The 16340-nt window shown below is 38.9% G+C and overlaps 1 protein-coding gene across 2 annotated transcripts in view; it reads left to right on the top strand.

Moving 5' to 3' along the window:
• The window catches only part of LOC127630472 (intermembrane lipid transfer protein VPS13A-like), a 71685-nt gene extending 56647 nt beyond the window's left edge, over positions 1-15038 (top strand). Inside the window, exons 59-72 of one of the 2 annotated variants that reach the window (XM_052108015.1) lie at positions 650-764; positions 1225-1338; positions 1790-1935; positions 2540-2621; positions 2728-2841; positions 3559-3634; positions 3805-3968; positions 5519-5564; positions 5996-6119; positions 6225-6339; positions 11095-11180; positions 11943-12066; positions 13686-13760; positions 13912-15038. In XM_052108015.1, coding sequence (XP_051963975.1) covers positions 650-764; positions 1225-1338; positions 1790-1935; positions 2540-2621; positions 2728-2841; positions 3559-3634; positions 3805-3968; positions 5519-5564; positions 5996-6119; positions 6225-6339; positions 11095-11180; positions 11943-12066; positions 13686-13760; positions 13912-13959 — 1429 coding nt within the window. In that variant the 3' untranslated portion in view covers positions 13960-15038. The remainder of the gene's footprint in view (positions 1-649; positions 765-1224; positions 1339-1789; positions 1936-2539; positions 2622-2727; positions 2842-3558; positions 3635-3804; positions 3969-5518; positions 5565-5995; positions 6120-6224; positions 6340-11094; positions 11181-11942; positions 12067-13685; positions 13761-13911) is intronic. The other variant, XM_052108017.1, reaches the window with a different exon arrangement.
• The last annotated feature ends 1302 nt before the right edge of the window (positions 15039-16340 follow it).

The raw sequence follows: 16340 nt of genomic DNA, 5'->3' as shown, positions 1-16340 counted from the left end.
AGTATTCAGAATTCTGTCATATTCTGATTGTCTATGCATGATGTAAACACGTTAACCTAATGACGCTGTAACCAAAACCTGATTAAGGCAATATTATGTCAGAAATCTGAATAAGACAATAATTAATCATTTTCCTGTATTAATCAGAATTTTGGGTCATGTAAACACCTTATTCAGAATATGGAACTGAATATTCAGTTATATCATCGCATGTCCAAACAAAGGCAAATATGGGAGGCATAAGATACAGACAGTTGCGAAATGACAAGTTGTTGAAGAAACACATTTTTGGTGTAAGGAGACATTTTACAAACGTTAAAAGAAACGTCATGGTCTGAATTTTGCAGTTGTATGACATAAATGACAATTAATACAAAAATTCAGCATAATAAATGGCAAAAGCGAGCATCTCCAGTATTTTCAAAACAGAATAGCAGGAAAATAATGCATGTGTTAGTTTATTCAGCTGTAAAGCATGTTAACATCTTTTTCAGAGTAAAGGCTGCACCAGAATATGGACCTTAATCAGAAAATGACGTGCACATAAAAATAGTCACAGCCTCCTGTTGTCCCTGTCACCCGTCTGCTCAGTTTTTACTGCACAGAATATCTTGTGTTTCATGATGACTAAGGATTATTGGGCCTGCAGGTATTTTATGGTTTTGATTCAGGAGATGGACCTGCGGATGGATCTTGGGTTTCTCTACGCCATACTAGAGATCTTCACTGCCGAGCACACTAATGCTGTCACATCTGAGCAGGAGGTAATGCTCCTGCCACTCTTGTGATTTGGATGCTTGTGTGCTGGTGTTTCCACCAGGCTTCTTATCCAGGTTTACCAGAAAAGGTTTCTTAGTCAACCAGATCCACCAGCAGAGTTTTGCTGTCTGGAATTGCCTATTCAGCATAATTTTGCTGCCTGCTACTCTGACCGGTTTTCCCCTTTCCATCCATGCAAAAGACCACCATCTGATGTCAAATATACATACAGTCATTTAGTATCTTGCAATAATTTACCTAGTGTAGGATGGATTCAGCTGTGCACTCTTAGTTTAACTCGCCAGTCATGCCATAGATCAGCATATACTTGCCTATTAATGTAACCTAACAACATACATTTGTTTACTTGACAGGCTTTGTTTATGTTTTGTTTATGTGTATAATGTTTTAGGCTGAATAAAACATATCTCTCTTGTTTAATATGTGTCTGTTGTGTTGTTGTAGGTGGAGTCGTTTGCAAAGGACATTGAGTATTTGAAGACCGAACTGAATCATGTGTCGGCAAATGACACCTCCCCCATCAGCCTGTATGAGTACCTCCACATTTCTCCTATAAAGGTCTGTTACCAAAACCTAATGTCAAATTCATAGTGATGGCACAAACACAAAAGTAAAGGTTTAATTTTCAGTACTTTAATACTTTTTTATAGTTAATGCCACTTTGGTCACAGAAGGCAAAATCATGGTTAGGGAACATATTTGAATTTTTTTTCCCCCTCAGTAGAAGTTTGTATAGTTAGAATAGTATTAAAGTATATTAAAGACTTGAATTGATATAATAAAACATTTTCAACAGTAAAAATCATACATTAAACACATTTGTTGCCACCTACTAGCATAAAGATGTATTGTGCAGTAATGGTTACTGAACGAATCTCTTTAGGGAACTGATTCAAAACACTCAATGGATGAATCAAAGCGCCCATAATCTCCCTGTAATCTTGCGTGCACAACCATTTAAAAACCCCTTTTGTAATTTATAACCTCATGTGTGCGTTTTGTGTGTAAGCTTCATCTGAGTTTGTCTCTGAGCACTGGCGGTGAAGATGGAAATAAGAAAGAGAGAGAGACAGAGATCGTCCCTCTTCAGTCTCTCAACCTGCTGCTGAAGAGTATTGGAGCTACACTCACCGACGCTCAGGACGTCCTCTTCAAGTATGTACACTCACTTGTATGGCTGGGAACCGGAACCAGTTCTATTTGTAAAAAAAATACCTAAACGGAATGATTTCTCCGACATGCATTTTTCCACCAATGTGGACAGAACACCATTCTAAAATACTGTGAGGAGTGTTTCCTGTTCTGCTATTTAGCAGCGCCACAACTGAATGTACAGCTATGGACATAGTCAGTTCCTCATTCTGGTCTGCCCACCCAAACCCTCAGATCACACTTTGGGTATCTCAAGATTTCACATTGGGGAGAAAAGGGGAAGAACAGAAAAGAAAAGTGTGGTTAGGTCACATTATTGACTGTCACATAAGCAACGAGACTCTTGCATGCGTGATTTTGCCTAGTTGCTTAATTTTTTTAAAGAAGACTATGTGATGCAGTATGCAGCAAGTAACAATAAAGCTTTCAAACAGTAGCATGACAAATTGGTGGCACATGGCCTCATTAGGTTGAATGTTCATCACAATAAATCTGGCCATTTTGCATTTCCTTAATTTTTGACTGTGCTATCAAATGAGTTAAGACACAAATGTTAAAAATAGTCATTTATTTACATTCATACATTTGTGCTCTTTTGTTTCTAAAGGCTTGGCTTCTTCGAGCTGAGGTATCAGTTCTGCACCACCCAGCAGCTGCAATGGGAGGTGATCAGGCATTACTCCAAACAGGTAACCTTTCACCTTTAACATTCACTATTTGGGTTTTCAGCCTGTATCAACCATATAAATTGTGGCTAATCGTTGTTTTTAATGTGTCTGTACTTGTGTGTTTCAGGCTATCAGGCAGATGTATGCACTGGTGTTGGGTTTAGATGTCATTGGGAATCCATATTTACTTATTCGTGGTCTGTCCGAAGGTGTTGAGGCCTTCTTTTATGAGCCATATCAGGTGAAACGCTTGAAATACATTATTACAAATGTAGAAATGAGGATTAGAAGATACAACATATTTGCTAACATTAACATTCCTCATCTAAACAGCCCTTAAAATGACTGGCAATTAACAAAATTAACTAATTACCGTGTCATTCTACAATGCAAACCAGCCCAGACAGTGGCCACGTTCACACTAAAGCCCAAACTGTAAACTATGGTTATATGTGAACGCTTAGCGTCTGCCTAACGCTAGCCTTTCAAAGTATACTTTATTTGTGAGTGTTACCTCCTGGTGGACCCGCTAATTAGTGCAAATAATTCCAGGCGCATGTGCATTCTGTGCATTCAGAATATGCGTGGTTATAAAAACGGCCCGCACACATTCAGTGCTTGAGCACTCTGCTGATGATGAGATTTGCGTCACGCGTCCTGTACGTAGACGCCTAGCGTTCACGTCTAACCATAGAATCATTTGGGCTTAATACGTTTTCAGTTGAAAACACATTGAATTTGCTGTGGTTACGTCTCTCATCCGTACTAGAACGCCGTTTCCTCCAAAGAAAACAGCCTTTCGCAAAAGCTAAAGCAAACTTCGGAAAACGATGATGTTTAGAAACTGAAAACAGAGGTTTCAAGGTTTTGGATTAGTCTGGATGTGGTCTGTGTGGAATTGTGTATGTATGGTGTTTATTATTAAATCATAAATGTGAACTGGATGTGTGTTCATCAGGGTGCCATACAGGGACCAGAGGAGTTTGTGGAGGGGATGGCACTCGGTGTGAAAGCTCTGGTTGGAGGGGCTGTGGGTAAGTTTTCTGTTTGCTCACATTATCTGTTCTCTCTTTCTCTGCTCACTTAGGTCTGAGCCGTAAGGAAGTACAATCAAATATAGTATTTATACCCATTTCAGTCTGCAGAGTAATATTTGCCGCAACATCTGACTCATCCATCTCTTCTTGTGTTGTCCTCCTCTCAGGCGGTCTGGCAGGCGCAGCTTCTCGGATCACAGGAGCGATGGCTAAAGGTGTAGCTGCCATGACCATGGACGAGGAGTATCAGCAGAAGAGAAGAGAGGCCATGAACAAACAGCCAAGTGGGCTGAGAGAAGGGCTGACACGGGGAGGGAAAGGCCTTGTGTCTGTGAGTTAACATTCAACAGCTTCACAAAAGTGTTAGTAACAAAAATATGGCTGAGCAGCCAGTAACATTTAAAACTACACCCCTTTTAAAAATTATAGACAAACTTACATTCCAAGCCCTCTTAAAAATAGTTGTAGTTTGAAACCAAATGGGTTGTACAGTCTAATTATATAAAGTAGAGCCTTTGTTAGTTCTACAAACAAGTTTGATTTATTAGTTCTTTAGAAAGTAGACGTCGACCGATAGTGGATTTTGCTGATACTAATAACTAAGGTGGTGGAAAAGGCTGATAACCAATTAATTTAAAATCTTTTAGCTTTTAAAATCGATTCAGAATGTTGAGTGAAAAATTAGTATTTGGTGCATACCTCGGGACTTTTAAACAAATATAAACAAGCCTGAAATACACCAGGGACTCTTATTGACGGAAACAAGGCTCGATTACAATGCTCTGTATGAAGGCTTTTTACCAACGGCTCTCTGGAATACTCTATTCTGATTGGTCAGTGGCGCCATCTAGCTGTCCGGTATTTCTCTGTAACAACCGCACATCCACGGATCAGACCGGTTATCTGGGTTTTTGGAGCCATCTTTCCTGCATCTCGGATTACTGTGTGAATAAATAAATAAATAAATTATGTAATTATTACACAATAAACACCAAGACGTCCGTCCCAAACCATAGGTTGATTTCAGCTTTTCAGTGATGTATTTCTTCTCACATAATTACATAATTTCAACACAAGTGAATATTGTTTGTCCATGTACAGTCATCTGGTTGTTATCCAAAATAAACCCCTTCATGTTGATACAAGACCCATCTGCCTCGCGTCGGCATCCTGATCACCCTATCAGGGTTTATTTTGCGATAACAACTGACTGTACATTATAGCTTACTCAAACGTTTTACAGCTTAAATATTCACCAGATGAAGGTATATAGTATACAGTACATAATTCACCAGGAATACGTTTTATTATTATTCAAAAGAAATAAAGTTGGAGAGCACGTATTCACATAGTCACATTATTCTTTGCATGCCCTCGCTTCAGTTTAGTACACTTGATGATGTATCATAATAACATATAATGCATTGAAGTGAGGATAAAAATATGTATGAAAATTGTTAATGATGAACGATTTAGATCCCCCACAAGGTGCCAGTGATTCAGAATCAAGTCATTCAAACTGTAGAACCCACTAGCGCTGTCCACACAGAAAAATCTTTCGGTAACGATCAGCATATATTTTTTGCCGATAACCGATAGTTCCAATAAGCAACTACTGGAGCCAATTAATCGCTAAAACCAATATATCGATCTAACACGATTAGAAAAACATCTATGTACCAAATACACTGACCTGAAAAACTACAGTATACTGTAACATCAAAATGTCCAAAAATACAAAACAACCAATCTTATAACTAACTAAAGAACCCTAGACATTAGGCAGTGCTTCTTGACAACAAAGGTTTTTGCAGAGCCAAAGGTTCTGGGTACAGAATGTGGGTTCATCCCTAACTGTATTCTCTTCTCCATATCTCACAGGGGTTTGTGAGTGGCATCACGGGTATTGTGACCAAACCTATTAAAGGTAAAGCCATTGACCAACTAATCTTTTCTCTGTCAGAATTTCAGTGTTAACAATTCAGTTCAATAAAAGACTACAGTTTAATGGTAATTTCATTAGTGTGTGTGTGTGTGTGTGTGTGTGTGTGTGTGTGTGTGTGTGTGTGTGTGTGTGTGTGTGTGTGTGTGTGTGTGTGTGTGTATACAGATTTTGCCATTAATTCATTTTGGAAAATGTCCTCACAAATATAGTAAAACATGATGGAAACCGACTTTTCAGTGGTCCTCACTATTTGCTCATAAATTGCCCATAGCACGTTTGGCTTTAAACATACTAATATTAACAGTTTTCTATGAGGTTAGGGTGTCACACATATCATTAACTCTATGTTAAAACCATTGCATAGTTAAGATGTCTTCACTGATTTAGTGAAACAAACGTGTGTGTTGCTGTAGGAGCTCAGAAGGAAGGAGCTGCAGGTTTCTTTAAGGGTGTAGGAAAGGGTTTGGTTGGTGCTCTGACCAGACCAACAGGGGGCATCATTGACATGGCCAGCAGCACCTTTCAAGGCATTAAAAGGTGTGTGTAAATGTCTGTGCATGGATCTGTTTTTCTATTTGTTTAGTAATAAGTCTTAGTTATTGCTTTGCTTCTTGCCAATGTTCTGCCTTCATTTGAATTTAGAGCTGCAGAGACGTCTCAGGAGGTGGAGAGTTTGCGTCCACCTCGCTTCATTCATGAGGACGGAGTCATTCGGCCATATAAGGAGAGAGAGGGCACTGGAAGCCAGATGCTACAGGTGATAATTACATTTTACTGCCCGCCAACTGTCTTGGGGTGTGTTCAAGATATAAGCATTGCATTCAAATGATAAGATAAGAATAATACTAACCGTGTTATACTAGGCAACATAAATACAGGTGTACAGTAAATGTTTTGGATTAGTGTAAAATAAATAGTATATACACTGATAAAAGGTTTATATTAAAGTTTGTGATTTACTTATAACTCTCAAAATATTGTCATGGGATCTTAAAAACACCCCTTTTTCGAATCCTGACCCTCCGTGTGGTTTTCAAAACCGCTTAGACCAACATGAATTACCATGCTGGTCCAGGTTGGTTAGCCAACTTAGCCAGATGCTGGTTGACCAGCATGATCTTTGTGGTGGTTGGCCAAGGACTTCCTGATTAAGCTGATGGGTCACCAACATCCTATGCTAGGGAACAATATCCAAAGTACAACATATAGGGTCGCCGCTGGCCAAATTGATGCCCTACACAGAGCTTGATGAGTTGTGTGAAAGTTGCGAGGCACGGGGAGAGCACGAGACGATAGTGTGTATTCCGCAATTGCTACCGGGTCCTTGAATAACGTATAAAGTGTGAGTAAGGGCAGCCGGTGGAGTTCCTGGTGCCCCCCTAGGGCAAGATGGTGCCCCCCAAGGGAGCCGGTGCCCTATGCAGACTGCGTAATATGCAAATAGGGAGCGGCGGTACTGACAACATAGGCTAGTGCATAGTTTTGGGGGTTTTATCCCCAGCATTGAGAACATTGAGTACAAGAGCCAAGGCTTTTAAATGTTTTTCTAAAAAGGGGAAGAGTGAAGCCACCTTCATTCACTCTTCCAACATTTGGAAAACATTTGTTGATAATAACAAGATTTTTTTAACACAATTTTGAATATGAGCAGAGGAAAGTTCTCTACAGAGTGGGAGTGTAAAACTCTTATTTTAAGTTAATTTATGGATGCCACATCTTTGAGGAAAAGTTTTTAAAGATTTGTTACAGTTTAGTGGTGGGGGTTAGATTTATCCCAGTTACTGAAATATTTTGAATCGGACAAGTCAATGTATTTTTGTGTGTTATAAGTGAACAATTGAATCATTCATTTCACTGATTTGTTAAAAAAATGTTATCTTTAAAATCGGTTCACCTAAAGACTGGTTTAGATTAGTTCACTGATTCGTTCAGATTCGTTCACTGATACATTCAGTGACCCTTTCTGCCAGTTAAATTTTTGCACCAGTAGATAATGACAAGTGAGTGTCTTTTTGTGTGTAATGAGTCATTGAATCATTCACTCTACTAAATAATTAAAAAACTTGAAACTTTTGAATCGGTTCACCAAAAAGATTTGATTAGATTCATTCACTGATTCATTCAGATTAGTTTACTGATTTGTTCAGTGATCCTTTCTGTAGTTTACATTTTTACACCAGTAGGTGGCGACAAGTGGGTGACTTGTTTGTTATGAGTGAGTCACTGAATCATTCACTTAAATGAATAATTAAAAACTTGAATCTTTTGAGTCTGTTCACCAAAAATATTAGTTTGGATTAATTCACTGATTCGTTCACATTCATTCACTGATTATTTCAGTGGAGCTACATTTTTTGCCAGTAGGTGGTGCCAGTTGTCTTTTTGTGTGTTGAGTGAGTCATTGAGTAATTCACTTCATTGATTCATTAAAAAACTTTGTTCATGACTGAAATCATTCTTATTATAATTAATTAAAATTTGTATGTCTTCAAATCGTCTAATGGAAGATTGTTTAAGCAACGTAAGCGTTATTCTCACAATAAACAACAAAGCAGAGTTATCATTCTGTAATTGTTTTCACTGGGCATGACTACAATTACATCCTTGCATCATTTTAATTGTGAAGGTCATCAGACATATTTACACATTCATAATTCATCTGATACCTTTCTTGTTGTGAACGAGGTTGACTCGTGTGCCAAACTGAATGAATGAAAATACCCCTCAGTTAGTCAGCAGATCCGCGTTCATGAATGAGATGTCTCATTTGTTGATTTTAATTCATGCTTGATTCAAGATTTCCCAGTTCATTCAGTGTCACACTTAGTCTCGTTCAGGCTCAAATCACAGACGCATTCAGTGAAGGGCCGTATTCGTTCAATTAGTCTGTCCAAAAATACGCTCCTTCATGGCCCGCACTGGCACCAACAATCATCCATGCGATTATCTAAGCAGCCAATCGTGTAGCAACAGTGCAGTGCATAACATCATGCAGAGACGTGTCAGGAACTTCAGTTAATGTTCACATCAACCATCAGAATGGGGAAAAAATTTGATCTCAGTGATTTGGACCGTGGCATGATTGTTGGTGCCAGAAGGGCTGGTTTGAGTATTTCTGTAACTGCTGATCTCCTGGGATTTTCACACACAACAGTGAACAGTCTCTAGACTTTACTTCTGTCTCTAGACTTTAGTTCTGTGGACAGAAATGCTTTGTTGATGAGAGAGGTCAACAGAGAATGGTCGGACTGGTTTGAACTGACAAAGTCTATGGTAACTCAGATAACCGCTCTGTACAATTGTGGTGAGAAGAAAATCATCTCAGAATGCTATTCTCAGATGTGGGTTGATGCTGTGTTGGCGGCACGAGGGTATATTAGGCAGCTGGTTTTAATGTTGTGGCTGATTGGTGTAAGTCTTAGAATAAGCTTTAATATTTCAACATCAACAAGCTGTTCCCTTAATATGGTGATACAGCACATGACTCACTTAACCATCCAATTGGGTTTATGATTCAACATAACTCAAGTGATTGTGCTTTCTATGTTTCTATATAGAATAGAATAAATGATATCAGTAGCTATTACCATGACTAATTACTGTATCTAACTCATTGACATAATGACAAAACTCATGATTTTGTGTTGTGTGTGTTGCTTGTGGTTAGTTGAAGATATAGTAGTTCATAGTTTTGGTAGAATTAGCATTAATGGAATAGTGCATAACACTTACTCATGTTTACATTAACTTAAAACAGAAGTGTGTTTAAATATGTTATGATGGAGCCGTGTTTACACTCCACTGACCGCAGCTCTTCTCTCTCTTGTCATGTTCACAGAATAGAATGGCCCTCTCTCAGTGGAATAGCATTGACAGTGATGAGGATAATGATGTTGCATTTCTGTATTTTTAAGTGCATTTCTCAGGGTTTTCAATATAGAGTCAGTCTTAGAGAATGTTGTAGATTGTGTAATTTGCATAAACAAATCAGAATATTTTCCGATGTTTAAGTAGTTAGTGAGCAGTTGATACTATAGTAAATATATTTTATTTTTTAAATATTGCTCTTTTATAATAAGTAATATTGATAAGTGTTATTTTTCTTGTATTTCTTCTAAATTGTTTTCCCTCCCCATCATCTGTCATTGTCCTGAATAAAGTCTGTTTTAAAGTGCATATTTTTTAACCCACCATTCTTACCAAATGCCATGACATCCCAGTAATTCGTTGACACAAACTCTACTGACTCAGCACAGCATCAGGGGTGTGTACTGTGGAATTTAGTCTTCAAGAAAACATCATGGCTAAACTTTTGCTTACGTTTTGTATTAAATTAGAGAGAGTTTTAACTATGGAAATTTTAAACATTTGCATGTTTGGAACCAGAACACATTCAGACACACAGTTCAGACCAGTTCGCCACGTAAAGGAAGAATAAAAAAAATAAAAAATGTAAAAATGTTTTTCAGCAGAATTATCCGTTATTTAAGTGCCTGTATTAAAGAGTTAGTTCTCCCAAAAAATTTTAATTCTTTCAATATTTTTTCACCCTCGTGCCATCTAAGATGTGTGACTTTCTTTCATCTGCAGGACAAAAATTAGGATTTTCAGTAGAATATTTCAGCTCTGTAGATCCATTCAATGCAAATGAATGGTGGCCAGATCTTTGAAGCTCCAAAAAGCACATAAAGGCAACATAATAGTAATCCATAAGACTCCAGTGATTTAATCCATGTCATCTGAAACAATTCAATCGTTTTTGGGGGAGAACAGACCAAAGTGTATCTCCTTTTTCACTGTACATCTTGACATCAGCAGTGTTCTTGGCGATTGTTATTTAAAGCTTGATTACACTTCCTAGTGCCATCTAGCGATCTGCGGATGCTTCAAGCACTAGGAAATGTAATCCTAGTAAGTGCAGTGGTTGATTGACTGGTGAGGGGAGGTGCTTCACTGCTGTCTGGGACACATTCAGGATGGATAAGTGTTTACACCTAAAATGCGATGTGGTCACATGTGCATTTGATTCCCTTTCTATATGGTTTTTGTGATCAGATCGCAAAACTTAGCACTGACCACAAGTGGTCAAATCACCCATAATGCATCTTAATACCAGCTGTAAACGGGGTCGTTGATATTGTGCTTGCATTTAATCTGTAACTACTGTACACTGTTGAACCTACCCTTAAAACTTCCTGTACCCTAACTACAGTAGCATCAAATGTGAATCTCATGAGAATTGCGCAGAATAACACGCATGTTAATTTTGAAATGTTCATAGTTCGTTTTAAGAACCTTAATGGTGATGTTGTAATGTAATAAATGTGGCAAAGAATAGACGATAAAATATTTTCATCGTGTTTCCCTCCATCCTGTCCACTCGTCATATCCACTCCATCAGCACATTTATTCAGGCCGTGAATCGTCAGTATTTATATATGGACAAAGAAAAGATTTACCCATAAAACTTCAAAGAATTGTCCTATTAATTGGTGTCTCCGTTTGATTTTAGTGTATTGAAAATGGACGGTTTGCCAAATACAGATACTTTGCTCACGCTAAGGTGAATGATTCGGATTTCCTGATGATCACAAAAAGGTAGGTGAATTAAATAAACCCTTTTTTCTACATGGGCGGTACTACATGAGCACATTTAGTCATTTCTACTTTAAGCATTGTACAATAAACGTCACAATTGTTTTTAACTCTATGCTTCAAGTTTTTTAGTAGAAATGTAAGTAATATAATATGATTTTCAGTGGTGGTTGCTTAGACAAGCAGAACTAATATTAGTGATCATATTCACAAATGATCATAGTCAAATAATAAGGCAAAATAACAAACCCCTTACGCTAAGTGTTAAACTTGGATGCGTAACTCATGCAGCACCATTGGTGCTACAGACGTGAATGGGTTGTAAAATTCTGTGATTAAGTTGGAGAGGCATGCTATTGCTTTTCTAAGCGATCTGTCTTGTGATTGCCTGGCGGATGATAAAGTGGGTGGAAAAACCCCATAAACTTACATTGAAGGAGGGTCTCCAGTCATGTCTAGGCACTAGAATATCATAGAGAATCAAGGGTGGGATTTTGACTTGGGGCAGTAAGCAGCCACAAATTACACCCTAGCAACTGCATAGTAATTCTCTAAAACCACTCAGAACCCCGTAGTATTTTGGTAGGAAGTTTTGCAAGGGCAAGCACCACTCACCACTTCCTTCAGCAAATTTAAAAATCTAGTTGCGACCAGAGGCTGTCTGACTTGTATACTTCCCTATTTAGTCAACTCATGTGCTATTTACAGTTATTTGATGTCATTACAGCTGTTCAGTTCTCACCTTTATGAATGTACTCTTTGCAGGGGAATATTTTTTGTGACAAAAGGCACATTCGGGCAGCTGACCTGCGAGTGGCAGTATCTTTTTGACGAGTTTACCAAAGAGCCCATGATTGTGGAGGGCAGAAGATTACGAATAGAAGCAAAGGTACATTATCATGCATACAGCCTCTCACAGGTACCCCAGGGTTGATTTTGGATTGCTATGTGTATTTAAAGACAACATGAAATACAAATTTATATATATACTATATACTTTCTTAATGAATGTCCCTTGTCTTAGTGTAAACAAATAAACATTCACATGTAATGCATTTGTCCATATTTTAAGCAACTTTGACCAAGTCACCAAAGCCGTGTGGGTGGGGAAATATAATATTGACCAATAATATCATAGTCTAACATGTTGAATCCATTCCAGATGGGAAAATCAAGTACCATCAAGTGAATATTCAGTTTCAATTAGAAATACTGTACGTCACTGTAACGTAATTTAGATTGAAAGGAGGCGAGAACCGGCTTGTCAATATAAATAGACAAAGAAAAGACAAACACACACACGACGGACATGTCCGTAAACTATCTCTCTCTCGTCGTACCACCGTCCGCAATCAGCCTCCGCCCTGCCACATTCCTCCCTCGTTCTTTCAGGCTGGGGAGCCCCCTGACGTACACCCCCCCCCCTTTCCCTGGGGGAGGGCGTGCTTTAAGTCTGGGTCATCCCCATCTACCTGGACAAGGGAGGGGACAAGTGGCAAAAATAATTAAAATGGGGGGGGCACTTCCTGTAACAGTGTAGTACCCCCCCCAAAAAAACACTGTAAAATTTAAACACGAGGGAAAAGGCCAATGCAGATCGTCAGTGAGAGAGAGAGAGGAGAGAGAGATGGGGAAAAAAAAACCTACTCGCCGGTTCTCCGATACACCGTCGCTTGGTCCTCGATCACTTATCCACCCTCTCAGGCGGACGACAGCCACATCCCCAGGCGGACCGGAGTCAGACTCACGACCCCCGGCGGTCAAAATGCCCCTCCGCGTTCTCGGTGACTCGTGGGGACACTCCTCCGCCCCTGGCAGCGGCCCTACCGCTCCAGGTGGTTGGGTAGACACTTCCCTCCTCCCCTCGCGGACGTCGGTCTTCCTTCGAACCCTCCGCGTTTCTGGGGGATGGCAGGGCTCTCCTCCGCCCCTGGCAGTGGCTCCTTCGCTCCAGGCGGTCGGGGAGTCCAGTCCCCACTCGCCTCAAGGACGGCAGCTGTTCACTGCGTCCGGGCGGTCGGTCTACTCCCTCCCCGGTGGATGGCAGCGGCGCTCCCTGGGACGGCAGTGTCGAGGACTCTGCGACGGGCATCCCTCCTCCTTCCCGGGCTTCGGCACCAGTGTAACGTAATTTAGATGGAAAGGAGGAGGCGAGAACCGGCTTGTCAATATAAATAATATTTTAATAATAAAGTTAAACAGAAGACGAACACACACACACACACACACACACACACACACACACACACACACACACACGAACGGATATGTCCGTAAACGATCTCTCTCTCGTCGCACCACCGTCTGCCATTGGCCTTTATCCCTCTCAGAGGCTTAATTAGCCTGATAAGGGACCGGGTGTGTAGAATCACAACCCAGCCCCGCCCTCCGCCCTGTCACAGTCACAATATGGATTTGAAATGCCTTGTGAATGCTGCTTAAAGTTGTCTTTATATGAATCACCTGCATAAGGATCTATTTGGTTGTTTCCTGTTCTGACTTTCACAGGAAAGAGTTAAATCTGTGTTTCACGCCAAAGAGTTTGGGAAGATCATCAACTTTAAATCTCCAGAACTAGCAAAGGTATTATTGTTGCTATTCACAATTACCCTTGTTGCATTTTGTAAAACAAAAAGCACAATATGTGTTTGTGCAAAGATATGATCTTTGAGGAGTCTTTTATTGGAAATGTTTTCACCTGTGTGGCTCATTCAAGTGTTTATGTCATTGACAGTGGGTTCTTGCCAAGCTTGAAGATGCCAGAGAAAGTTTACCGAAATAACATAAAATGATAAACGACGCTCCTGCGCTCTGGTGTGTGCCTTTATGCTGCGATTGCAGTTTGCCACTTTACATTATAGCCATAATGCAACAGTCATTCACTACAAAATGAATACCGCAGCAGTAAAATGACTCTTAGACTGGTTGCATGTGCGTGTGTTGGGTTTACATTACATTGTACTTTTCCATTACAATTTCAATCTGTAGAATCCCTGATTTGCGTGAGCACCAAAACTCATTTACATTTTACGTCCTTTACAACGTTCCTCGACAAGCAGATCAGTGTGACTCTAACATGTCATTCCGATGTCTCTTAAAGGAACAGTTCACCCCACAATGAAAATCTGTCATCTTTAATTACTTTCAAGTCGTTTCAAACCTGTATGACTTTATTTCTTCTGTGGAAGATATTTTGAAGACTGTTTGTTCTGCTTTTTTTCCCTCCATACAATGAAAGTGAATAGGGATGCTGTCAATCCCTAACATTCAGCCTTACAATTACTTTCGAGTTTTAGAATTCTAAATGTCTATAATTGTATTAATAAAGACCAATACACTGTATGTATTTTATTTGTAATTACAAAATAGGGAACATGTTTGTTGCAGTCAAAAATAATGACCAGGAATGTTTAAAAATATATATATATATTATGTATAGGAGAGCAGGGAGTTGTTTTTAACATGTGGTGTTTGCATGAAACAATATTTTGTTTCTGCATCAATTTATTTATGGTCTGAAGCTTTGTTTTAATACTACTAGTACTTACTGACGGCTTTCTGAGTCTCTATGCAGCCAGTATTGACACCACACTGCTTTACTGAAAAACTGTAAGGCATTAACAATATAAATATGCAACCGTTTATCAGTGACTATTGCTGTTCTTTAAATATGAATCAATGAAATCTCATTAAAGGGCAAAGGGTTATCATGAAAATAATTGCATCATTCATGTAATTTTTAACTGAAAATGCACCATTTAATAAATGTATTTTGCAATTTGTGTATGATCATTTGTGAAAATTAGGGCCCTTAAGAAATGTTACATTGTGACATTATTTTCATGACAATTGTGCATATTTTACCCCACAGTTCTCATGACCGCAACACAAAAAAGATTGTCATTGGGATATTCTCATTACCTCCATGTGAAAAAGTAATACAGTTGAAGTCAGAAGTTTACATACACTTAGGTTGAAGTCATTAAAACACATTTTTGTTTAGGGCACCAATTGTTTACAGACTGATTGTTTCACTTTTATTTGACTACGTACATCACAATTCCAGTGGGTCAGAAGTTTACATACACTAAGTTAACTGTGCCTTTAAGTAGCTTGAAAAATCCAGAAAATGATGTCAAGCCTTTAGACAATTATCTTCTGATAGGAGGTGTACTGAATTGGAGGTGTACCTGTGGATGTCTTTTAAGGCCTGCCTTCAAACTCAGTGCCTCTTTGCTTGACATTGGATTTCAAAAGAATCAGCCAAGACCTCAGAAAACAAATTGTGGACCTCCAAAAGTCTGATTCATCCTTGGGAGTAATTTCCAAATGCAAAATGCACCACGTTCATCTGTACAAACAATTGTACGCAAATATAAACACCATGGGACCACACAGCCATCATACCGCTCAGGAATGAGATGCATTCTGTCTCCTAGAGATGAACGTTGTTTGGTGCGAAAAGTGCAAATCAATCCCAGAACAACAGCAAAGGACCTTGTGAAAATGCTGGAGGAAACAGGTAGACAAGTATCTATATCCACAGTAAAATGTTAAATATGACTGAACACGCATTTAATCAAGCAACTGATCTGAATTTCCTAACGTTAAAAGACGCAAATGTTACATAAATAGTTTGTTAATATAAATAATCAAAATGGACAATTCTTCCACCTAATAATCTAACGCTGCCTTCACGCCATTTTGGAATTACTGTATTTACAAGAAAGTACTTGGAGCTCTTCACTTCTTCGGATCTCGGAAATTATTCATTTATGTGGCAACTGCTTAAACTGATAATGTGTGGCTTTGTTGTTGCAGCTAAATATTGTATCACTTCATGAATTCATCTCTATATGTTCTTGAAAAATGTTTAAAAACAATAACAATAACAGTCGATATAATAGAATATTACATCAACCAGAAATGTATATAAACAATATTTAACTTCAACAATTTTGTTTAATTTTGTATGACATCATGTTTGAGATTTCAACGGATTCTATGTTTGCAACTTCAGAACGAATCGAATTTACAATAATTCAGATGTGACGTGAACGCACAGTACCTGTAGGCTGTTAGCAGTTGCTAAGCCACATCACAACTTGGCACATTAGAATGTGCCGTCACCAGTGTGTGCATTTATCGTCCTTTTACAATGGC

Source organism: Xyrauchen texanus, chromosome 37, assembly GCF_025860055.1.
Source record: "Xyrauchen texanus isolate HMW12.3.18 chromosome 37, RBS_HiC_50CHRs, whole genome shotgun sequence".
Classification (NCBI taxonomy): Eukaryota; Metazoa; Chordata; class Actinopteri; order Cypriniformes; family Catostomidae; genus Xyrauchen; species Xyrauchen texanus.
This window is presented reverse-complemented; position numbering and strand designations above follow the sequence as displayed.